This window comes from Schistocerca americana, chromosome 5, assembly GCF_021461395.2.
Source record: "Schistocerca americana isolate TAMUIC-IGC-003095 chromosome 5, iqSchAmer2.1, whole genome shotgun sequence".
Taxonomy (NCBI): domain Eukaryota; kingdom Metazoa; phylum Arthropoda; class Insecta; order Orthoptera; family Acrididae; genus Schistocerca; species Schistocerca americana.
In genome coordinates, this window is record NC_060123.1 from 57181017 (window position 1) to 57206090 (window position 25074).

At 41.9% G+C, this 25074-nt stretch overlaps 1 protein-coding gene across 1 annotated transcript; it reads right to left on the minus strand.

The window, feature by feature from the left end:
• On the minus strand, window positions 1–24708 carry LOC124615968 (GPN-loop GTPase 2-like). The gene is made up of 6 exons (XM_047144169.1): window positions 24568–24708; window positions 19842–19973; window positions 19529–19734; window positions 1281–1395; window positions 994–1189; window positions 1–691 (listed from the first exon to the last, which is right to left on the minus strand). The coding sequence occupies exons 2-6, from the start codon at window positions 19960–19962 to the stop codon at window positions 400–402; spliced, it is 930 nt and encodes a 309-aa protein (XP_047000125.1). The 5' UTR covers window positions 19963–19973; window positions 24568–24708; the 3' UTR covers window positions 1–399.
• Window positions 24709–25074: the final 366 nt, after the last annotated feature.

Here is a 25074-nt window from a genome sequence, read left to right on the forward strand (position 1 = left end):
TCCAGTGTGCCACAGCAAAATAGGTTTATTTTTCATGTTTTTAATTAATTTTTTGTTTTTACAAAGACTGCAACACCATTGCAATTACTTGCACGAACATAGGTATGGAGAATGTAGAGCTACATCAGTTAATCTCCATATTTCTCCACTGTTTAGAAAACTGTACATCCAAATTTATTACTGAAACTCAAAATATTACAAAAATACAAATCTGAAAAATTATCTATAGATGAAACAATACACACACTGTGAAGTTAAATATGTACAGAATGGATTAGTTCATGTAACATTATCAAAAGCACTGTATTCAAATGCACAGATACCTATATTGCCCATTCAATAAAATCTTGCTATCAATGATGGCTAATTGTGTGATCTGTTAAGTGAAACACACACAGTTTATGCCCATACACCCCTCATCATAAGATCATCGTCATCCTCATCATCACCTGCTGCACCCTCTGTAAATCTGTCCATATCTTCACCCGTTTCATAATCAGCTCCCACAGCACATGCAAGCAGCGCTTGCACATTACGTTGCTCCCCCGCTCCAAATATATATCCATTTGCTTTGTCCACAGCATTTTTTACTTTGAGAATACTCTGCCTGTCTCCAATATTCATGGGTATGAATGAAACCAAACTGAAATCTTCAACTAATGAAACTATTGCAGCATTTAATTTTTTGTATCTGAAACAAAAATAATTTCTAGTTGTTTGTTTACAAAATGACATAAATAAAAAAAAAAAATACAAGTACAATCATCTTAGCAACTACTAATAGTTATGTGCACAGATGTGACCCATATAGCAACAAGGTGTGCTAATAAAGTTATTAGTAATTGTTTACTGTACAACAAAATCTGGCATTACAATGAATTAGTAGTCCTCAGGACGATGGATCCAGGCATCCTGCAGCTCTTCAAATAAATTTTATGACGCAATCAAATAAACAAACTACTACTGAATTATTAATCATAGATGAATTCTTACTTTTTTGTGAATGGATCTTCATCCAAACAGTCCAGTAAATACTTGAGATCAAGGACATCTGTGTAAAAATCCAACCCAAAATGTAACTTGCTGCTGTACTTTGAAAGAAGGTCTACTTTTGACAGAACATTGATATGTGGCAATGCTAGTTGCAACATTGCTGACAAGGAGAGCAGCAATGCTGAGATAAACTTCCCTATGAAGACAGAAAGTGAGGAAAGTTTAATATTTCACTGGCACAAATGGTCCCAGTCTCTTTCTTTTATACACAAGTTTGTTCTGCTCACCTGGATCATTACAGTAATGACAGTCTACGAGATGGACAGCACATAGATGAACACCATATTTCTCTAGCTTTTCTGTAATATTTTTCATTGAATTATGATGAGTGTATAATTCAACCTGAAAATAAGAACACTGTATTCTTTACTGAAACCAGAACAAAAAATTTTGCTGACAGGTGACAATAATCCAGGTTCATAATGTACAGGGTGTTCCAAGAGAAATGGGCAGCATTCAGGAATATGACAGGAACGATCGTGAAGCCCACGTTTACTAGACTTTTTTTGCTTTACATAATAATTCCTGTCATATCCCTGAATACTAACCATTCCTCTTGGGGCATAGCGTATTTGCTGGCAGTTGCCTTCCATTCAATAATGCAATAGCATGCAAATACACAGTAGTATCTATTTTACATAATTTCTCATATTTTGAACCATTCGATAAACACATCCACGGCGATGTGATGAATATGAGTTATCGGATGTTATTAGTACATCAATCCCCAGAAAATGATACAAAAGAGGTAATGGTGATACAGCAGGTGGCATGTCATTGTGAGGAGGTTATGTCTGCAACCAAGTCCAAGAGCTTGCCACACCACCAAGTCGGGTCTCTGGATGGCGGTCTCAAAGGCCCTGTGGTTCCCTCTGAAATAGAGGGCTGCTGCTGAATATACTGAATTGATGGAGCTATGCCCCTAAAACATCTCCTCCAATAGGAGCTAGTCATGAATATACTGAACGAGTGACATGCATGGCCACCTCCTGTACTGGGAGAGGGGGAAGGGGGGTGTAGCTACCAAACATATTGAATAGATGGCTCTGGATGGGAACCCAGGTGACAAAACTGTTGCAGAATATGTCTATGGCATACTCCTACTCCCCTCTTACACTGAGAGCAAGGAAGGTAATGCTAAAATTACAAGGGAGAAAAATAAGAAGGTGTTCACTGGCATTTTTCTTTCATCTGGAGGAACAAAGGGTCCCCAGCTGTGGTCCTTGTACTGCATGAAAATAATAACTGATATGAGGCTGTAATAAAAATGGCAGTGAAAACAGAGTCGAAGACTGTGCAAAAAGATATGTGAAATGTAATAGGGCAAAGAGCCCCAGGGATATATGCTTCTACAACAGCTGTAGCTATCGTTTAATGCAATATTCTGACTCATAAATCAGATCTTGTCATAGAAGGCATTTTCTTATACTTTAACATAGTAGTGTTAACAGTATGTGTTATCTGCCATGATCTGTGTCAGGGATTGTGTTAGCAATAATTAATGCAATAAATGTAATAAATATCGGAATCTGACAAGAAGGTGTTAAACCACAACTTCACAGTAGCACCTAGGCTGGTCTTCCTGTTTGGAGATACTTTTATGTCTGAACCTACTGATTTTGTTGGGACATGTGTTATATCTACATCTGTATACACATTCTGCAAGCCACCCTGTGGTGCATGGTGGATGGTACTTTGTACCACTAATAGTCATGCTTATCTCCATGGGCCTTAGGTATGTCGGTGGCAGGAGGATCATTCTACAGTCAACTTCAAATGCTACATCTCTAAATTTTCTCAACAGCACTTTATGAAAAGAAATCCTTCCAGGGATTCACATTTGAGTTCACGGAATATCTCCAAGCACTCGCAGGCTGACTGAACCTACCAGTAACAAATTAAGCAGCCTGCCTCTGAACTGCTTCAATGTCTTCCTTTAATGTGACCTGGTGGTGATCCCAAACACACTAGCAGCATACAAAAGAATGGGTCTCACTAGTGTTCTATATGCAATCTCCTTTACAGAGGAACCACATTTCCTTAAAATTCTTCCAACAAATCTGCTGATCATTCACCTTCCCTACTGCCGTCCTTATGAGCTCACTTGATTTCCTATCACTTTGCAGTGATACACCTACATATTTAATCAATATGACTTTGTCAAGCAGCACACTGCTAATCCCGTATTTGAGAATTACAGGACTGTTTTCTCTACTCATATGAATTAACTTACATTTTTCTACATTTAGAGTAAGCTGCCACTCATCACATGAACTAGAAATTTTGTCTAGATCATCTTGTATCCTCATACAGGCACTCAATGACAATGCCTTCCCATACAGTGTCATCAGCAAACAGCGTGATTCCTGCTCACCCTGTTTGTCAATTCATTTATGTATCTAGAGAATAAGAGCAGTCACATCACTCTTCCCTAGCACACGCCTGACAGTGCTTTATTTGACTGTCCCTCGTAGTGTGCTTTCTTGAGCACCATATATATCCATTTACATCCATACTCTACAGACTACTGCATGGACACAAGCCTATCTGGGACTCTTGGCATACAGATCATCTCAATCTCTTCATGATGGATAGCACCGGTGCAATTATTTTTGGAAACTAGTCCTCTGTTTCAACTAATTTACCATTTTCTTCTCCTCCTCCCCTCCTCTCTCTGACGACGACAATGATGATGATGATAAATCAACATCAAGTATCTAAAAGTAGCATGTTCTAATACATGAAGAGGATGTAGATAACTGATAAAATATTACCTCAGAGTGAGTAGGTGTTTGAATTACCCTTCCACAGAAATTACATTAAAATGTTGGGTTGAATCTCCATATCTTTAACTATTATGATCTAAGTCAAAATTTATTGTGACTTTCGTAACTGTCTAAATAAGTTCTCCATATAATTCTTTGAGCTCTTGACAGAATTTGTGAACCATGTACGACCAAAAGATATCTTCTTATTTCTCCTCTTTAATAACTGTGTTTTTGGTGCGATAAACTAAAATTTATGTCATCAGACTACGCGAAGAATATAGTTTTGCTTCACCTGCTGCAAGTAATCCACTCAACTAGTGATGTGAACAGATGCATGGTAAAGATTCCAGGCAAAATTCAACACGACACCTAGTGAATGGCAACATGTGATGTGCCAGTAGCACTGCTGCAGCATAAACACGTTCAAATACAAGTCTATAAATCTGCAGCCAAGACCATCACAGAATCAACACAATCTTTGGCTGAAACCTTCCACTCTGCTCCAAATCAAAGGACCCCAATCTACTCTGGGAATGATGCTACTAACTGTGAGCTGTTTTTGCACCCCATGAATGAGGCCAGCAGTCTTCACCAACTCTGCCAGCTGCCTGTACAAACTGAGGATGGCCTAGAACCCAAGTGACAGACGTCATCGGTGACGATGAGAGCCACAACCTGCAGACAGCTGCACCCAACATGCTCAACAGTTGCAGGCAGGGCCTCCCCCACATCTCTGATGAGGCCCCCAGGCAGAAATACCGAGTGCACATTCGTTTGCCGATCCTCCCATTTATGCAGAAAGCAGTGGCACAGATGTCTTTTTCAGCTCTGGGGGCTGGAAGTGTACACAGTTCCTCCACAAAGGCTGCCTCGGTTGATTTATGATGACATTTCCTAGAAAGCCAACATCACTATATATTCAAAGGAAGACAAAGGGGGCTCCTGTTCTGTAACAGTTGTATAACTGCACTGAGATGTCATACACTAAGGGGAAAGCATTTTAGTGTTGCCTAGAGACTACTGAAAGATGTACTGCACACAAGAGGAGCTTTGGTGGAGGGAGTTCTGATGTAGGTCTAATATTTACTAGGAAGAGCACATTATTCAAAGAAACTATTACCGACATATGCAAACCCAAATTTTTCGCCACACTCTTGAGACATCCGTACAACAATACATACAAAAAGATGTAATGGTGTTAGCAGCTTTAACCCTTTAACTGCTCTGGACGTGTTAAGTCGTGCACCTGTCCCTGTGTGCTCTGAACATGTTTATGCGTGCCACTGGTCCCTCTACCTGGTACTGTGAATGTGTGTACGAGTAGTCACGTTCAGAGTACCGGGCAGAAGGACTTGCGGCATGCGTAAACAAGTCCAGAGCACACAGGGACAGGTACAAAGGCGCATGTGTTAACACGTCCAGAGCAGTTAAAGGGTTAATTCTGCAAGAAGGTGACAACATCCAATAAAGTTTCATTGTAATTGAGTTGGGTATTGGAGGTTGAGGGTAGCAAAGATGAAAGAGAAACAGACTGGTCCGCAGTCTGATCTTGCGCCACCTGTATGGTAGGTAAGCTGTCCATATTAATAGATGTATCTACCACTGGTAGGTTATCTGTATTATTACATATTTTCTAAATATGTATATTTCATTTGACCTCCCTCTGTTTTCCCTCATTTCTCTTCTCTTCAGGATGTTTGGAGTCTTGCAAGGGTTTCCAAGACCTTATTTCTGGGTTGATAATAAATTGGGCTGCCCAATGACCTAGTATTTGAGTTTCTTGTTTCATTTGAGTAGAGCTAATTTGATAGTCTACCAGTTTGCAAAAGAGAGTGTGTAATGGCAAGTTCTCCTCTCCTGTGATGCCAATCAGGATCCAAAGTCTCTTGCTGTACCAGCAGATGGGTATCTGCTGCTGACATATGGGCCTCGCAGGCTGTTTCTGGATCAAGGTAAGAGGTATGCCTATTATAGTGGTTGTGAAGCTTGGTGCGACTGGAACTGGAGAAAGCCATCCATATTTTTGATGTCCTCTAACATAAGTAAGGCAATCCAGTATTTGCTGAAAATTAGACCTGAACAATTTGGGCACTGGTGTGGTTGTCGACAGGGAAATGGCATTTGGGTGCTCATGACATTACTTCAGATAGGTCTTGAGGTACACCAGGTAGCCGTATGGCGAAATCGGTACAAAAGCCCACATGTGTGATTGAATCTACACAGTAATTCCACTTCTCTGTACTACAACTTTCATCTTCTCAGGAAGGGTGTTCCCTTATAACGTCAATATTAAAGTTGGTGTGACCATCCAGTTACACTTAGGTCTTTTCTGAATGCGGTGAACATAATGACATTTCCCAACGCTCTTAGTTTGCCTGGAATTTTTCATCTGTTTGGATTAGTAAATCTCGGTGAAAAAGAGATCTTCTGGGTCCTGTTTGGACTTATGTTGGGAGTGATTTTAATTCTCCCTATGGTAAAACAAGCATAGGCTTGTAACTGTATTTCAGTGGCTGCCTTAATCATTATATGGGGTGTATCATAATTAATGGTGTAAATGCATACAGTTGAAACTACACAATACTAGAAGCAAAAATGTCTCAGTAAACATAGGGTCGAAAATGCATACCTTAAGAGCTACGAGCACTTTTTCTCTGCAAGCTCTTTGCTTTCCATATTTTGGGAAGCGACAATATGGACCAAAACAAGAAAAAAAGTCCAATAAACATGTGCTCTAAAATGCATATCTTGAAAGTTATGAGCATTTGTTCATTAGAAGAGTTATGTTTCAAAGTAGTGAAGTTAAAAAAGTGCTCATAGCTCTTAACGTATGCATTTTAGAGCATATGTTTACTGGAAATTTTTTTTCTTGTTTTGGTCCATATTGCCACTTCCCAAAATATGGAAAGCAAAGAGCTTGCAGTAGAACAGATTTGTTTCACAGTATCGAAGATGAAAAATTGCTCGTAACTCTTAAGGTGTGCATTTTTGACCCTACGTTTACCGAGACTTTTGTGTTTCTAGTATCGTGTACTTTCAACTGTATGGGTTTACACCATTAATTATGATACACTCTGTGGATTCACCTCTCATTTCTTCAAGAGAAGCAACCTTTCCAAATTTAACTTCTATCTACTCATCAAAGAAGTGTGGTTTGCTCTCTGTGAGAGTAAGTCCACCTACTTTGGTAAATTGCTCAAACCCCGTTTCCCAGCTTGTCCTCCTTCTGAAGGTAAGTAATTAATCTTTGATTCCTGTCTGCAGAGATGGCCAAACCAGTTCAACCACTTTTGTGAGATAAGTTTCATATATTCCATGTGCAAAATATTTCCCATGGTACCACTTACTCTGCTCGAGGGCTCACCCTCTTGATCTTGCATCCTGTTGAAGCAGGGTTGGTTGGTTGGTTTGGGGTATAAATGGACCAAACTACAGGGTCGTAAGTCCCTTTTTCCTAATGCAAGCAATGCACAAGGTACAAAAACACCCAAAGTATTCTGAGAAAGTAAAAGGGGGAAAAGGAATAGGGAACCACACCTAAAAATAAAACGAATGGATCGAACAAAAAAACAGGGAAAACAAACACCAGAAGGAAAAGCAGAAGGTGGTATTAAAACCATAGAGTAGATGGTCTGGGCTGGCTGATCACAATAGTAAAAAGAGGATGAGCCAGCCAATCTGCAACACATTACAATGACCACCGCAAAAAGACAAGGCGAGTTGAACACATGTAGGGAAAGATGACCACCAAGACAAACAAATGCAAAGAAATTGCAACAGAGTTAAAATGGAGGGAGGGTGGCGGCCTCGGAGAGAAGGCTATATGCTCACCCTTATATGCTATGGTAAAAAACCCCGTCGTGAATAAAACATAAAACTAAATCTGCTGTTGAGGCATTGTCACTCAACACCGAAGGTACGGTGCTGAGAAAGTTAAAAGTCTGCCGCAGAGGGGCTAAAAGTGGGCAGTCCAGCAACATGTGGATGACAGTCATATGTGAGCCACAGTGACATCGAGGTGGGTCCTCGAGACAGAGGTGGTAGCCATGTGTTAGCCACGTATGGTCCATGTGGAGCTGGCAAAGAAACACAAGAGTCACTGCAAGAGGTCCGTATAGAGGACTTTCACACATTCGTAGTGTCCTTAATGACACACAGTTTGTTGTGCATACTGAGATTAAGCCATTCCATCTCCCAAAGCTAAAAAACACTGTGGCGTAATAATGATCACAGGTCAGTTACGGGGATGCTGATCTCCAGAAGCGGTTTCCGTGTTGCTTGTTTGGCCAGCCCGTCGACAAGTTCATTTCCTGGTATTCCGATGTGGCCTGGGGTCCACACAACACCACACAATGAGTGGACCACTCCAGGGCATAGATCGACTCCTGGACAGTCGCCACCAAAGGATGGTGGTGTTCGACAGCTTGAGGCTGCTCAAGGAGTCTGTACAGAGAAGAAACGACTTGACAGGGCATGAGCGGATGTGGTCAAGAGCATGAGAAATGGCCGCCAGCTCTGCAGTGAAATCACTGCAGCCATCTGGCAAGAAGTGCTGTTAAATACCGTATTTACTCAAATCTAAGCCGCACTTTTTTTCGGATTTTTGAAATCCAAAAAACCGCCTGCGGCTTAGAATCGAGTGCAACGTAACAGGAAGTTCTGAAAAATGTTGGTAGGTGCCACCACAACTAACTTCTGCTGTCGAATATATGTAGCACTACACAGGCATGCTTTGCAGTCACAAAGATAAATACTGGCGCCAAAACCTCTGCGCCAGTAAATAAATTTTTTAAAAAAAGGTGGAAAACGAGCTTTTTTCTCCGCCCCGAGTTTCGACCACTGCATTTTCATACATTATCCAACGAAGTAAATACAAATTCCGTATTGTTCATCTTCGAATGTAGCAGTCTTTCAATGTACTACGAAAATCCGACTGGCAAGACTGTTCGGGATGTTTGTCAATATGGCCAACTCTACGTTCTGAATTTTTTCCTACCCGTGAGAAGATATGGTTGCTAATAGTAACTTTTATGAATTGTGAATCACATGCAGTATTCTCTTCATCATAAGAATAATACGAATATAAACATTTTGCCATGTATTGTTTCGTGTTTGCTGCTATCTCATTTAAATCCTGTCTGCCTAATAAACTACGAAACCAGGTGAGACAACAGCAAACGCGGAAGAATGTACATATCATGTCATGTTCATATTCATATTATTCTTATGCCTAATAGTGATACGGTCAGAAATAAAGCACGGCATTTTTCTAGATTTTTAAACCTAAGATGACTCTAATTTCTGTGCAGAATGTTATGTACTAAAGAGGCGTGTGCAAAGATTTTCAAACGGAGAAAAATTTTCACTAAACTCTCGTTCAGAAGATCATCTACCATACGCAGTCTATTATCTGGTTCTTGTTGATCCTCTCTTAAAAAAAAAGCGGCTGTAGCACGCACAAAAGTAAACCATGCCGCGAGCGGCGACAGGCCGTAAACACTCATTATCAGAATGCGGCAAACAATGCATGACACAGTACAATAATGCGTTTTCAGCTCAGAGTGATGTAAACACCTATAACAAAGAGAACAGCACTTATCAGATCAAAGAAAAATAAGCAATCAATTCAAACCAGACGAAGCACGTGAAAAAGGAAGGGTACCCGTATAAATATGGACGGAGCGCCTGACGCATAGCAATGGCTACCTGGTAAAGCGTAACTGCTAAACTTACGACTCAAACCACACTACTGTAGCTGTATCGTCATTCATTCGACCTAAATTGTGTCTCATATTACAATGAACCAACTTTGTTTCTGCCCTTGAATTTCGAGTCTCAAATTTCAGGTGTGGCTTAGATTCGAGTGCGGTTTAGATTCGAGTAAATACGGTATGTCCTCCATGAACACACGTGAAGCCAACGTGACCATCAGCCATCAAGCCGTCGGTATAAACCACTTCATGGTCCTGGTACACATCAAGAACCGAGAGGCAGTGACAGCGGAGAGCAGCAGGGTTAACTGAGTCCTTAGGACCATGTGAAAGGTCCAGGTGAAGCTTCAGCCTAGGTGTACACCATGGAGGTGTATGTGAATGGACCTCGAGTATAGGTGGTAAAGGCTAGGACTCCACTTCAGACAAAAGAGATCAGATGCAAACTGCAATCGTAAGCCCCGACCTGGGCCTCCAATGCAGGAGATGAACTGCTGTGGGTGGGAAAAGGAGATGGTAATTCGGATGCTCAGGAGAACTACAAATGTGTGCAACATAACTGGCGAGCAGTTGTGCACGCCTAACCTTCAACGGAGGGACTCCGGACTCCACCAGGACACTGGTCACCGGACACATCCTAAAGGCTCCTGTTGCCAGTCAAATGCCACAGTGGTGCACCAGGTTGAGTAAATGCAATGCTGAGGGCACAGACAAACCATAAACCAGACAAACCATAAACCAGACTCCCATAGTCAAGGCAGGACTGAACAAGGGCTCTGAAGAGCTGCAGCAGCATAGAGCGATCTGCACCCCAGTTGGTGTTGCTCATGCAGCAGAGGGCACTGAGGTGCTGCCACTACTTCTGCTTCAGCCGACGAAGATGAGGAAGCCACGTCTATCAGGCGAAATCCAGTCCTAAGACTTGGTATGTCTCCACTACCATGAGCGGATCGTTATGAGGCGTGTTTTTTAAGTAAATACTGTTTTGCCACACCGCAGCCGCAGTGCTGCAGTCGGCATTCTGTGCATGCGCACTGGGTACCTACATCTGTTGTCTACGCACTGACACCATTACAGTCTTATTCTTCGTTGGTTACGTTGTGTACTGAGTGTTTAAGATGCCTCCAATAATTGTGAGTCCCGCCGACTGTGAAGTACAGGCTGTTATAAGATTTCGTAGTGATAAAGGCCTAAAAGCGATCAATATTCATGAGATCTGTGCAGTTTACGGAGAAAACATTACGAGTGATGGAATGGTAAGAAAGTGGGTGAGAGCATTTAAAGATGGCCGCCCAAATGTGCATGATGAACAACGGAGTGGGCGTCCTTCGGTCATTAATGAAAGTTTGGTGCAGGAAGTGGACAATAAGGTGAGAGAAAACAGATGCTTTACGATTTTCTCCTTGTGGGATGACTTTCCTAATGTTTCTCATAGTGTTTTGTATGGCATTGTGACCGAGCACTTGAATTATCGAAAATTGGGCGCATGTTGGGTACCAAAAAGGTTGACGGATGGGCAAAAACACAAACATTTAGACCGTGCATTGACTTTCCTTGAGCGATACCACGACAGTGATGATTTCTTAAGCCAAATTGTTACGGGCAATGAAACATGGGTGGCCTACGTCACACCAGAATCAAAGCAACAGTCCGTGGAATGGCGGCATTCAGATTCACTCAGAAAAATGAAGTTCAAGCAAACAATTTCTGCCCAGAAAATCATGTGCACAGTTTTTTGGGACAGAAAAGGAGTATTGCTTGTGGAATTTCTGCCTCGTAATGAGACAATCAATGCAGCAGCTTACTGTAAGACATTGCACAATCTGCACCATTCAATTCAGAACAAAAGACATGGCAAGTTGAGCAAAGGCACCGTTTTGCAGCAAGACAATGCCCGTCTGCATGTGGCGAATCAGACCAAAGATCTCATCACATCTTTTTGATGGGAAACTCTAGATTATCCTCCGTACAGCCTCAATCTTGCGCCCAGTGACTACCATCTATTCCTGCACTTGAAGAAACATCTGGGCGGTCAGCGTCTTCAAGATGATGACAAAGTCAAAACAGTGCTGATGCAGTGGTTAACAAGTCAGGCGGCAGACTTCTATGAGGAGGGTATTCAAAAACTGGTACAACGTTATGACAAGTGCCTCAATATTGACGGAAATTATGTAGAAAAGTAGATTAAGGTACAGGCTTTCATGTAAAAATAAAATTATTGAGATACGTCTTTTTAATTTCAAAACTGTGCTTAATTAAAAAACACGCCTTGTACTTAGGTAAGGTTCTGGTTCCGGACAAATGGCACCACTCCGACAGAAGTGCATGACACACGACTTCACGGGGGGCTAGAGTCCATGACTGCACCTTGTGGATGGCTCCCTGTAGGCACTGCTCAGCAACACCAGTACTGGAGGAGCAGTACAAAATGTAGAACTCGTCTGGGTACAGAGATGGTGAGACGGACGGCCCGACAGCTGCTGCTAGACCGTTAATGGCCACTTAGAGATACACTCAATACAGAGCCCTGTGGGACCCCATTCTCCTGGATATGGGGGCAACTATGGGAGGCACCAACTTGGACATGGAAAGTATGGAGCGATAGGAAATTTTGGATAAAAATTGGGAGTGGCAAGGATATGATGTCATCAGGTCATGCCTCAAAGCTTTTTGTAAATCAAAAAAGACGGTAACCAGGTGTTGGCGTCTGAAAAAGGCTGTTCGGATGGCAGACTCAACAGAAACTAGATTATCACTGGTAGAGCAACCCTGGAGAAAACCACCCTGGCATGGAGCCAGTAGCCTAGGTGACTCCAGGACCCAACACAACCGCCAACTTATCATATGTTCTAACAGATTACAAAGCACGTTGGTGAGGTTGATGGGCCGATAGCTATCCACATCAAGCACGTATTTGCCAGGTTTGAACACTGCAATGATGGTGCTCTCTCACCATTGCAATGGAAAGTTGCCATTGCACCAGATCTGGCTGAAGATGATGAAGAGATGTCGCTTGTAGTCAGGCGAGAGATGTTTGATCATCTGACTGTGGATCTGATCTGGCCCAGGAGCGGGGCAATGTGCAAGGACACTGAGGAGCTCCCACTCCATAAATGGAGCATTATAGGGATCACTGTGATGTTCAGTGAAGGAGAGGGCTTTCCTTTCCATTAACCATTTGAGGGTGGGGGATAATTCTCTGATGCAGAGGCTTGAGCATAGTGCTCGGCAATTGTGTACGTGTCAGTAGGTAACACACATCATTGATGTTAATGCCAGTGACACCCTTTGGGGTCTGGTACCCACAAACATGTCTGATCTGACGTATGGTACCCAATGGCCAAGACGTATCTCTCCCAACATTCCTGTTTCTGTCTTTTTATGAGCTGTCGAACACGGGCACGGAGCTGTTTAAAAGCTATTAGTGCTCTAAGGGTGCCACTTATGTCGCTGTAGAGCTCACCAATGCCCTTTAATGGCCTCAGCAATTTCCGGTGACCACCAAGTTACTGACTACTGCCAGGGGCACCATAAAGAACAAGGGATCGTGTTTTCAACCGCAGAAATGATCGTTCTAGAGACCCGCTCAACTACCACATCGATGGTACTATGTGGGGGAGATTCAAAGGTGACAGCAGAGGTGAAAGCTTCCCAGTCTGCCATGTTTAAAGCCCATCTTGGCAGACGTCTTGGGGAATGGTGCGGGGGGAGTGACAGGAAGATGGGAAAGTGGTCACTACCACACAAGTCATCGTGGGCTCTCCAGTGGACAGATGGGAGAAATTCTGGGCTGCAGAGGGATAAATAAATGGCCAAGTGAGTGCCATGAGCCACACTGAAATGTGTGGGGGCCCCAATATTTAAGAGGCAGAGGTTGAGTTGAAACAGGAAAGTTTCAACATCTCTATCTTGGCCAGTAAGCATGGTGCCACCACACAAGAGGACATGGATGTTAAAATCCCCCAAAAGTAGGAAAGGTTTAGGGAGTTGATGAATCAGTGCACCCAATGCGTTCAGGGGTACTGCACCATCTGGAGGAAGATATACGTTCATGCATCGTCCTTATCCTGACAGCCACAGCTTCAAGAGGGGTTTGAATGGGCACAGGTCCACTGCATACCGAGTTCAGGACATAGACACAAACTTCACCTGACACTCGATTATAGTTGCTACGGTTCTTGTAATTATCCCCTATATCCGCAAAGGGCAGGGGTCCGCATTGCCGGGAACCAGGTTTCCTGGAGTGCAATGCAGAAAGCAGGTGTAAAGCTTAACAGTTGCTGTAGCTCAGCCAGGCGATGGAAAAAACCACAGCAATTCCACTAGAGGATGACGTTAATGTGAGGCTGGGTAGGCATGAAGCAAGCAAGGAGGCAGGTTACACCTCAGGGTCACCTGCTGCCACCGACTGAGTATTTGTACCCATTCCTATTGTGGATGAGGTGTCAGTGAGATCCAGGTACTCAGGGGTGCTAAGATCTTCACCTCATCCTCAAGTGCAGAACTGGTAGGGAGAGGTGGTGTTGGGGCCACCAGAACCGGAGGGTCCTTTTTCTTAGCAGGCTTTTTTGTTTGCTTGCCCTCTCGCTTCTCTTTAGGGACTTGCTGGGAGGACTTCTCTGAAGTCACTTCTGGCACAGAGGAAGACTGTGAAGCTCTTCGTCCAGCAGCTTTTGGCTCCTTTAGCCAGTGGCGAGTGTCCGCTGTGGCATTAGTGGAGACTTTAGGAGAGAGGGCCCGAAGGGACCCCTTCCACACAAGAGGAGCTGGAGGAGGCCGTTGCTTCCCTGCCTGGGGAGAGGGGACCAATGTCCCGAGCGTTTGGGGGGCAGGGGAGGGGGGGGGGGGCTTGCTCCCGAAGTAGGTACTTTGGGAGCCATGGAAGGAGATTTTCCCCTCTACCATCAAGGGGGCAGATGTATTTGGAGGCCTGGACAGACCACTGTTTGCGGCACAGTGTGTGGTACGACTGGTACTTATGAGCAGCACATGTGGACGTCAACCGAAAGGGGTGTAATCATTCAAATTTACGTTTAGCCTCTTGATAAGTCAACCAATCCAGAGTCTTGTACGCCATGATTTTCCACTCCTTTTGAAGTACTGTGCAGTCTGGTGAGCAGGGGGAGTACTGCTCTACACAGTTGATACAAGTGGGTTGATACAAGTGGGAGGAGGCACACAGGGAGTATCTGGATGTAGTGGACGTTCGCAGTCTCGATTTGTGGCGTTTGAAGTACCTGAATTACCAGCACTTACAGTACCGCATAGGGGGAGGGACGTATGGTTCAACGTCACAGCGCTAAACCATCACCTTGACCTTTTCAGGTAATGAATCACTCTCAAAGGCCAAGATGAAGGAACCGGTAGCAACCATTTTGTCTTTGGGTCCCCTGTAAACACGCCAGATGAAATGAACACCCCCACCATTCTAGTGGTGCGGAGCTTGTTGTCAGACTGCAAGAGGAGGTCGTGATGGAAAATAATCTCCTGGGCCATGTTGAGGTTTTTATGGGGAGTGACGGAAACACGAATATCACCCAGCCAGTCACAAGTGAAACACCAGGGATTGGGCTGGGGATGCTGTCTGAATCAAGATTGCACTGCTTCTCATCTTGGACAGCGCTGTCACTTCCCCAAACGTATCCTCAAGATGTTCAACAAAAAACAGGTTTCGTAGGCAGAAAGGAATCCCCGTCCATTCTGCTATAGACTAAATACTGAGGCAAATACGGCTCTCTTCTTTCTGTAGCCCTACGTTCCTCCCATGGTGTAGTGAAGGAGGGAAACAATTTAAGGTCATACCTGTCAGCAGTGTACTCAATCTTGCCAGTCTTAGAGACTGCTGGTGCCATACGATCACCAGCAAGAGATGACTTAGTCCACTTCTTGAGGGTCATCTGCCCTGATGCCACCCACTCCAATCAGGGGCTTTCCCCATAGGCGCCACCCAGCCACAGCAAACACCACCTGGTATGATGGCCACTGCTGGGAGTCCTGATGCCCCAGGAAGACAGGCATCTACTCTTGGCTTACATTGGGAGTTTACAGCTCCGGCATCAGCAGTGTGATCCCTGTGTTGCCAGGAGGCTACCACCAAATGGGTACATGACAGATCCACCACAATGGACTGGCTACCATGCTGGATATTTTGAGCAGAGAAATCCAATACTGTCATGGAAGTGAAAGAGAACAGGAAACAACTGAAGAAGATGACATACCCCGGAAAAGGATCCTCGCCCAAATAGTTGAATTGCAGGTGGAGATGCAAAGCCATGACAAGAGATCCAGGAGATCAAATCTAAGGACACTATGGATAACTCATGCACCACGTAAGGCGTCCTCCCCCATATGGCCCACACTTCTATAGATTTTGGAAAGTGGCAGGTCAAACCATAAAATGGGGCCTGAACTTGCAGGGCCGAGAAGTGTGAGACTCCTTTTAGTCGCACCTTACAACAGGGTGTATACATGGACAAGGAAAAAAAATTCCCAGATTTCCCGGTTGAAAATACACTTTTTCCTCGTTAAGTGACAGTATACTTTTCTTCGGCACTATAAAACTTCTCAATTTTTTGATTGTTTATGATTTTATACACTGACGTAGAATTACCCGGCACTTTAGAAAATGAAACTCAGGGGAAAAAACACATTTCGGGAAGATCTTCGATGTGCAGCAACATGTACGCTGCATATTTTCGTGCTACGAAAGCATAAATTCGAATTCCACCCAACACTGCATGTTACTTTCCGAAGCATTGAAATTGAGATTGCGACGCACTTTCATGAGCCAGCCATAGCTCATGCCACATGATCTCGCCAGCTGATGACAGCACAGGACACGTGATGTAGTCAGCCAATAGCAGAATCACTCTTAAGTAGCGCGAACACACAAATAAGGAAAGTTAATGATTTAAATTAATATACATATTGTTGCTACAAGAAAAGCAAAGCTTTCACATATAATATTGGTCTTGAAGATTAATAAGCTGCAAGAGAAGCTAAGCTTCCACATATAATATTGGTCTCTTTTACGCGTGTTACACTTTAACATACATCACATAAATGTGCCAGTAAAATTTTTAATAACGACGTAAATGTCTGATCTTCTGGGCTAGAAATTCTTCTAGATGGTCATACCCAAAGAGTTGATTTTTAAATGAGAGTCAAACGCTCTGTGATTTAAGACATTCGTCGTACATTCTCGCACATAGTTCATCTTGCATAAAAGGAAATTAACTTTCAAAGTAACACTTTTCAAACCACCATTCGCGATATTTTCCTGTGACCTGTTAGAAATAGGTTCGGTTCAGCAGTTGTCAGAGAGCGCCAAGTAACAGGTGTCACTGCACTTGCGCAGCTAAAATGACGCAGAAAGGCCATATGTTCATACGTGTACAACATTAAAAGATCTTGCATTAAAACGAATCTAACGTAAACAGCTGTCACGCCACGCCCATCGGAGGCAATTTGTTGTTAAGAAGCATTGCATAGTCTTCCTAAAGCCTTTGACACACTTTGCTGTTGGCAGACGGTTGTATGAGCACTGTGTTTTGTTGTATACAGCGCATTTCCTTTGCGACTTAAGTTTTATTTTCAGTTTTTTTCTTTCTTTTTTTCTATCCTCTCGTTCATGTTTTGTTCCTGAAGTATTATTCTGCAGAAGCAGGATACAGTAATATTCTTTGTTAGAGTATTTGTTCTTACCAGTCAAAATCCCAAAAATTTAACTGAAAACTAAAACAATGAAAAATTTCTGGAATTCCAAAAGAATTCCCAGGTTTTTCTCGGTTTTCTCCCGGATGAAAAAATTCCCGGGTTTTTCCCGGATCTCCCGACTGTCCCGGGTCGTATACACCCTGTACAACAGGCGGGGATACCTCGGGCCTATTCTAACCACCAGACCCGCAGGGGGAATGAACAGCTGACAGGTGTTTTACTTATGCCTCAATATTCCCTTTAACGATGGCATCTCCGCTTGAAGACTGTTTTTGCTTTCAGAAAGTGAAAACCAGCTACTACCTTTTGTCAAACAACTTAACAGTAATGGGGAAGTTGTATGAATCACGGATATGCACGGTTGATCCAAGAGCTGTTACCTAACCACATCATAAAAGCTGCAGTAAATGTCCATATAACAAGGAACACTGTGTTATCTTATGCCATGGATCTTCTAAGGTGGCCTTTGAGTCTTACTCAAAGTGAGAACAATGTATTTAGAACCTAAGAAATTGAGAGCAGTGTAGTTAGAACCTAAGGAATAGCAACAGGTCAATGTCAAGACACTGGTGTCATTAGTGAGTGTGTGTGTGTGTGTGTGTGTGTGTGAGAGAGAGAGAGAGAGAGAGAGAGAGAGAGAGAGAGAGAGAGAGAGAACGGGACCATTGCAACACAGCAGGAGGACAGAAAGCGTTGCAATGGCTCAAGACCACACTTCACGATGTACATACCCGCAAAAGTCTCTTGAGTCCCCACTCTCTCCTGTGTAGAACAGCAAATAGAGCATCCTAAGGACGTCCAGAGCTTGTTGTCTAGTGGCTAGTGTTGTGGCCTCTGTATCACGGGGTCTCGGTTTCGATTTCTGGCTGGGTTGGGGATTTTCTCTGCCTGGGGACTGGGTATTTGTGTTGTGCCTGTGTTGTCTTCATCATTTCACCACCACCACTTGTGACAGTGGCTAGATCGGATTGACTAAAAATTGGACTGTATAAAAATTGGGACCTTGTACGGGCACTGATGACTGCGCAGTTAAGTGAGCCACAAACCAAACATCATCCTAAGGATTGATATAACCAATAATTTTAAATTTATTAATTGCTGATCTTACGCAATAGAAGCAATAATTTTTTATGAGAAAATACAGCACTAAGCTGAAAATGATTTGTTTAAAAAACAACTACATAAATTACATTTCAGTACAACAATCAATGGTGTGCACTGAAACACAGTGTGATTAATGAAGCATTAAAAGTAGAATCATGGGACGACTTCGTCCCAGGGTAGAAACACTTGTCTTCAAACCATAGCAGATAGACGATATAATGCAAAGGTATCAGTGAAGTAACCTAATTTAGATCTCAAGTTCCATGGGGCCTTGTGAACCACAGCTCTTCAGTCCTGGAAAGACTCGCTACACAGAAAAACAATAACAAAGTTTATAAAAAAAAAACAGAAAAATAAAAAGAACATGAAAACACGTAACCTGTATCAGTATATATAGATTAGTAGCACTGCTTATAGAGATGTAAGGAACTCTTGTAAAGAACAAAAAGATTAAGCTACTATAGCTGAAGTCATGAACAGTGACAGTCAAGTTTAGGCTTGTTCTGTGCACCTACGTCATGCCCTGTCCAATAGTCAATGAGGTTCAGTAGTGTTCTCAAAGCTCTGCTGCGAATGTCATAGCCACTGCAAGCATTAAACATGATTGTAGTGAGTTAATTTTTATTCCATTTATTTCCAGTTGTAATCGCTGGTGGTGGTGGTAAGAGAGAAAATCTACGTAATCCAGTGAGATACACAATTTGGAGAATACAGGCTTTCTTCAAGCACAAAGCATGTGCATGGACGTACCATAACTGTAGCTTGGAACATGTAACACGGTGCCCCAACCTGTGTGAACAGGATTCGGTCGTGAGCTGACAATAGAAAGACCTTCCAACTTTGATCAGAAAATTAGAGTTCATTACTTTCCCACTTTGCTGAAAACTTACTGAAAACTGATTCTGCTAACCTGGGCACAACTTCCGTACAGTGGAACTGACTTTTGTGATGAGTTTTCCCTGTTTTCCAAAACTAAAATCAATGATTTCAGAGCCTCATATTAATTTGCTGTGAAGTGTTTTAACCTTATTGTGATAAGTACCTGTTACAGTTACCTTAACTTACCCAGAAAAATAAATATTTTGGAGGAGGGGGTGTACGGCGACACCACCTTGTAAAGCTCATTTAAGAAATCAATAGTCTACACTCCTAAATTTTTTTTTATGAATTACCTACCTGCCCAGGACAGTCAAATAAAATGTAAGAATCTCTCAAGCGGCACACATGCTCTAGTAACCAATCAACATTTTTCTCCAAAAATTCCATACAAAACATCAGTCCTCCATTGGGTCCTAGGTGCAGATTAGTCATCACATCATCCACGGTAACTAACTCTGATACATCAGCTGCTGCTTCATAAATCAGGGAATCGTTAGCTGGATCTAAAGATAAAGGAATTTTACTATATACTTGTTTGGCATACTATTATGTCAAGGCACAGACTTCGATATTCATTTCAAATTCTTAAAGAAGTTTTGAGTGAAATTACCTATATTTATAATTGAAACTTTCCTCCCAATACTCTTAAGGAAATGGCCCATTGTCTGACAGTATGTTGTCTTTCCACTCCCTGGAGGCCCTATAACAAGTTGTCCAAAAATCGCAGCCATGTTTCCTAAAACTAAAAAACAACATTTTATTTTTAATGATGCCTGAAACAAAAAACACATTATTTAAATACAGCACGGTCACAATGACATAATTACGATGAAAACAAGATTTTAAATTTTGTTAGAATGAGAATGGAACATTTCCGCTTCAGTAAGGTACGTTATCTTCCTACAGAAACAGTAAGTAACTAACAGAGTATGAAGAACAAGTTAGGAATTAACTGTTTTTTATAACAACACCAGATGACAACTTTGTACTGATAAAAGCATTTTTTAAGTTGTTAAGCCATTTGTGAACAATGGCATGCATATAAATTCATCATCACTGCCGTTTTGCGTAGTAATCCTCTTTTACAGTGGACTGGACAATTAAGAGCTTAAACGCTTCCTAAGACAGGAGATAGCAGCAAATATTTTTCTCTAAAAATCTGTCTGTATTAATGATTTGTGTTCTGCAAGATGTCTATCCATGCCTTCTCATAGCTGATAAAGCTATGATTTCTTGTGGATTACATTATACTTTGTTAATTGTCTGTGAAATCATTGATAATTATGCTATACCTATAGAGATTAACTGAAACATTTTATATCATTTTATGTTTGTCAACCATACTGATTACAAAAGGATGTGGAATACTGCTAAACCTATCTTTTACTTTAGTGGCATTTCACCTAGAGAGTACAGAAATATTTTCTTGGGAAATTGTATACAGGGTGCTCCATTGATAGTGACCGAGCCAAATATCTCATGAAATAAGCATCAAACGAAAAAACTACAAAGAACGAAACTCTTCTAGCTTGAAGGGGAAAAACAGATGGCGCTACAGTTGGCCCGCTAGATGGCGCTGCCATAGGTCAAATGGATATCAACTGCATTTTTAAAAACAGGAACCCCCATTTTTTATTACATACTCATAAAGAAATATGAATGTTTTAGTTGGACAACTTTTTTCACTTTGTGATAGATGGCGCTGTAATAGTCACAAATGTATAAGTACGTGGTATCGCATAACATTCCGCCAGTCCGGATGGTATCTGCTTCATGATACATTACCCGTGTTAAAATGGACCATTTACCAATTGTGGAAAAGGTTGATATCGTGTTGATGTATGACTATTGTGATCTAAATGCAAAACGGCCGTGTGCTATGTATGCTGCTCGGTATCCTGGACGACATCATCCAAGTGTCCGGACCGTTCGCCGAATAGTTACATTATTTAAGGAAACAGGAAGTGTTCAGCCACATGTGAAATGTCAACCACGACCTGCAACAAATGATGATGCCCAAGTAGGTGTTTTAGATGCTGTTGCGGCTAATCCGCACATCAGTAGCAGACAAATTGCGCGAGAATCGGGAATCTCAAAAACGTCCGTGTTGAGAATGCTACATCAACGTCGATTGCACCCGTACCATATTTCTATGCACCAGGAATTGCATGGCGATGACTTTGAATGTCGTGTACAGTTCTGCCACTGGGCACAAGAGAAATTACGGGATGATGACAGATTTTTTGCACGCGTTCTATTTAGCGACGAAGCGTCATTCACCAACAGCGGTAACGTAAACCGGCATAATATGCACTATTGGGCAACGGTAAATTCACGATGACTGCGACAAGTGGAACATTAGCGATCTTGGCGGGTTGATGTATGGTGTGGCACTATGGGAGGACGGATAATTGGCCCGCATTTTATCGATGGCAATCTAAATGGTGCAATGTATGCCAATTTCCTACGTAATGTTCTATCGATGTTACTACAAGATGTTTCGCTGCATGACAGAATGGCGACGTACTTCCAACATGATGGATGTCCGGCACATAGCTCGTGTGCAGTTGAAGCGGTATTGAATAGCATATTTCATGACAGGTGGATTGGTCATCGAAGCACCACACCATGGCCCGTACATTCACCGGATCTGACGTCCCCGGATTTCTTTTTGTGGGGAAAGTTGAAGGATATTTGCTATCATGCTCCACCGACAATGCCTGACAACACGCGTCAGCGCATTGTCAATGCATGTGCGAACATTACGGAAGGTGAACAACTCGCTGTTGAGAGGAATGTTGTTACACGTATTGCAAAATGCATTGACGTTGACGGACATCATTTTGAGCATTTATTGCATTAATGTGGTATTTACAGGTAATCAAGCTGTAACAGCATGTGTTCTCAGAAGTGATAAGTTCACAAAGTTACATGTATCACATTGGAACAACTGAAATAAAATGTTCAAACGTACCTACGTTCTGTATTTTAATTTAAAAAACCTACCTGTTACCAACTGTTCGTCTAAAATTTTGAGCCATATGTTTGTGAGTATAACAGCACCATCTATCAAAGAGCGAAAAAAATGGTCCAGCTAAAACATTCATATTTCTTTACATACTACACAAATTGTAATAAAAATGGGGGTTCCTATTTAAAAAAACGCAGTTGATATCCGTTTGACCTATGGCAGCGCCATCTAGCGGGCCACCATAGCGCCATCTGGTTTCCCTCTTCAAGCTAGACAAGTTTTGTTCTTTGTAGTTTTTTGTTTGACACTTATTTCGTGAGATATTTGGCCCGGTCATGATCAATGGACCACCCTGTATATCCCCGAGTGGTGTGGTATCCTGATGCTCATAGAATCCTAGAAATCTCACAACATATTAGTAGGGTATTATTGTCAACATAGGGTGATCTAACTAATCTGACCTGAGATATTTCTATGATTCCTGTCCAGCATAACATCTGCAATTCATTTGGGAATTCAGTATCCACCTCCCTCTCCCCAAGATCTAAATCAAATCTGAAAGTGTTTCCAGATATTCTACTAACTGATGACTGTTCCAGTAACTGTTTCTATCCGAGCATTTTGTATGAGAGAAGCAACAGTTACACACCACCTCCCTTGCCCAATATTAATTGCTCCAAATTAGTTGCACAAACTCTGGGCAGTTGTGCCAACCCAGGGGTGTAAAAAAAGCCATTTCTTCAACATATTGGTACTGACTTTGGCAGGCAACTTAGCAATTTACTCTGAATGTTGTACCCTTTCAGAAATACTTGTGTTCAAAAATCGGTGGCCACTATCCAGGAGACAGAAGCTACAGGAGGGTCAAAGGTACCCATGTCTGACTTTTATTAAGAAGATGTGGAGTACAAGTATGGTAGCACACAAAGACCAAATTAAATTTTGTGGAAACAATTCAATACACAATTCTATTTTCTCCTATACATAAATGTTTAGTTCATAGAGCTATGAAATAGCATTTCCTACCATCCACACTCAAAATAAGTTCTGTATACTCTATGAGACTAGAATACCTAAAAGATAAGATATTTGTGGATAAATAGCTTAGGTTATGGTTTCCAGAACCAATTTTTACTCTGTAGTAGAGTGTATGCAGTTTTCAAAACTTTTTGGCATGTTAAAACTGTGTTCTGGACTGGGACTTTAATTCAGAATCTTACTTTTTACAGGCAGAGCTCTTACTGACTGAGCTATTCAGGCACAATGACCCACCCTCAGAGCTTTGCGTCCATCACACCTTCCGGAATCTCCTTTCTTGCAGGAGTGCAAATCCCTCAAACTACGCAAGAGAACTTCTGTGATGTTTGGAAGGCAAAATAGAGGTACTGGTGGAAGCAAAGCTGTAAGGGCGAGTCATAAGTTGCGCCTTTATAGCTGAGCCTACAAGAGCATTGGCCATGAACAGCAAGATTCCAGGGTCTTTAGGTCCCAGGTTAGCACACAGTTTTAATCTGCCAGGGAGACTCAATTTGATGCGCACATTGCTGCAGTGTTAAAAAATTCATTCTGGTGACTATTTTTGCTCTCACATTTATAGCTTCATTAATATTCCCCTTCCCTCCCCCAAGCATCACTCATAACAAAAAATTTGAAGTAACAACAACAAAAATTAAAATACTCAAGTTTATTAAGAAAAAAATACATCTAACTAAAATTAAAAAGGAGAGAAGAATAAGAGACAAATGCCAAGCTGCAGTGCTGGTACAATGTAGTCAGCTGGGACTATGTAGAATCTTGTTTGTGTGTACCAACTGCTCAATGCCTCAACTACACAGTGACTGTTTACTCCTACCATTATTCAAAAAATGTGATTCTCAGATACTAGCACTGTGTTTACTTTTCTACATTAATTTCTATTCTTTTTTTAATGTGTGGAAGTAATTTTTACATCTGGAAACTTAACATGAATCTTCTCACAATCAAAATAAGCAACATACGAAAATTAATTTTTTGCTATTACACATTTTTCATAGTAATCAAAGTATCAATATTGGATTAGTTTTTGCATTAATTTTCTGGAACTGTTCCAGCATTATATGATTATGTACACTGTGAAATGTAACCACCCTGTCTCCCCCCCCCCCGCCCCCCCCCACCCTTCCCCACTGTGAGATATAGTTAGAATAAAACATTCTATTACGGGTAAGGACAGAAAGATGGCATCACATAATACAGAGTAAAACTACAGTAGATTTCATTACACCATTCCACAAATACAATTTAGTATTACCTGCACCATCTGAACTGTTGTCCAAATCTCACACTACATTAAAAATGACAATGCGCAATTATAAAGTACACTTACGCAAGCCACAGTGTCACCAGATTTTGTTCTTCAGTATGATTTCTCTAAGAAGTTTCACAGTTTTCACATCATAATTTTTCAAAGATACAGAAAAAAGCACTGGCTTAGGCATACATGTGTGCTCTGCAATATGGCGACACATCAATTCCCAGTCTTCATTTTCACAACCCTGAATGGTCCTGGAAAATATAATTATTCACCCTTAATGAATTTTGTAAGTGAAAGTACTTAACAGTAACCAGATGCACTTAGTAGCTACATAACAAAATTGTTGTTGTGATCTTCAGCCCAAAGACTGTTTGGTGCAAATATCCACGCCAGTCTATCACATTCAAGCCTCTTCATCTCTGTATAACTAGTGCAACCTATACACATTTTAACCTGCTTGCTGTACTCAAGACATGGTCTCAACACACAATTTTTATGATACACATTTCCCTACATTAACAAATTTATTAGGGTTTCATGTACTCTGGGAATGCAATGGCCCTAATTTACCTCTTTGCT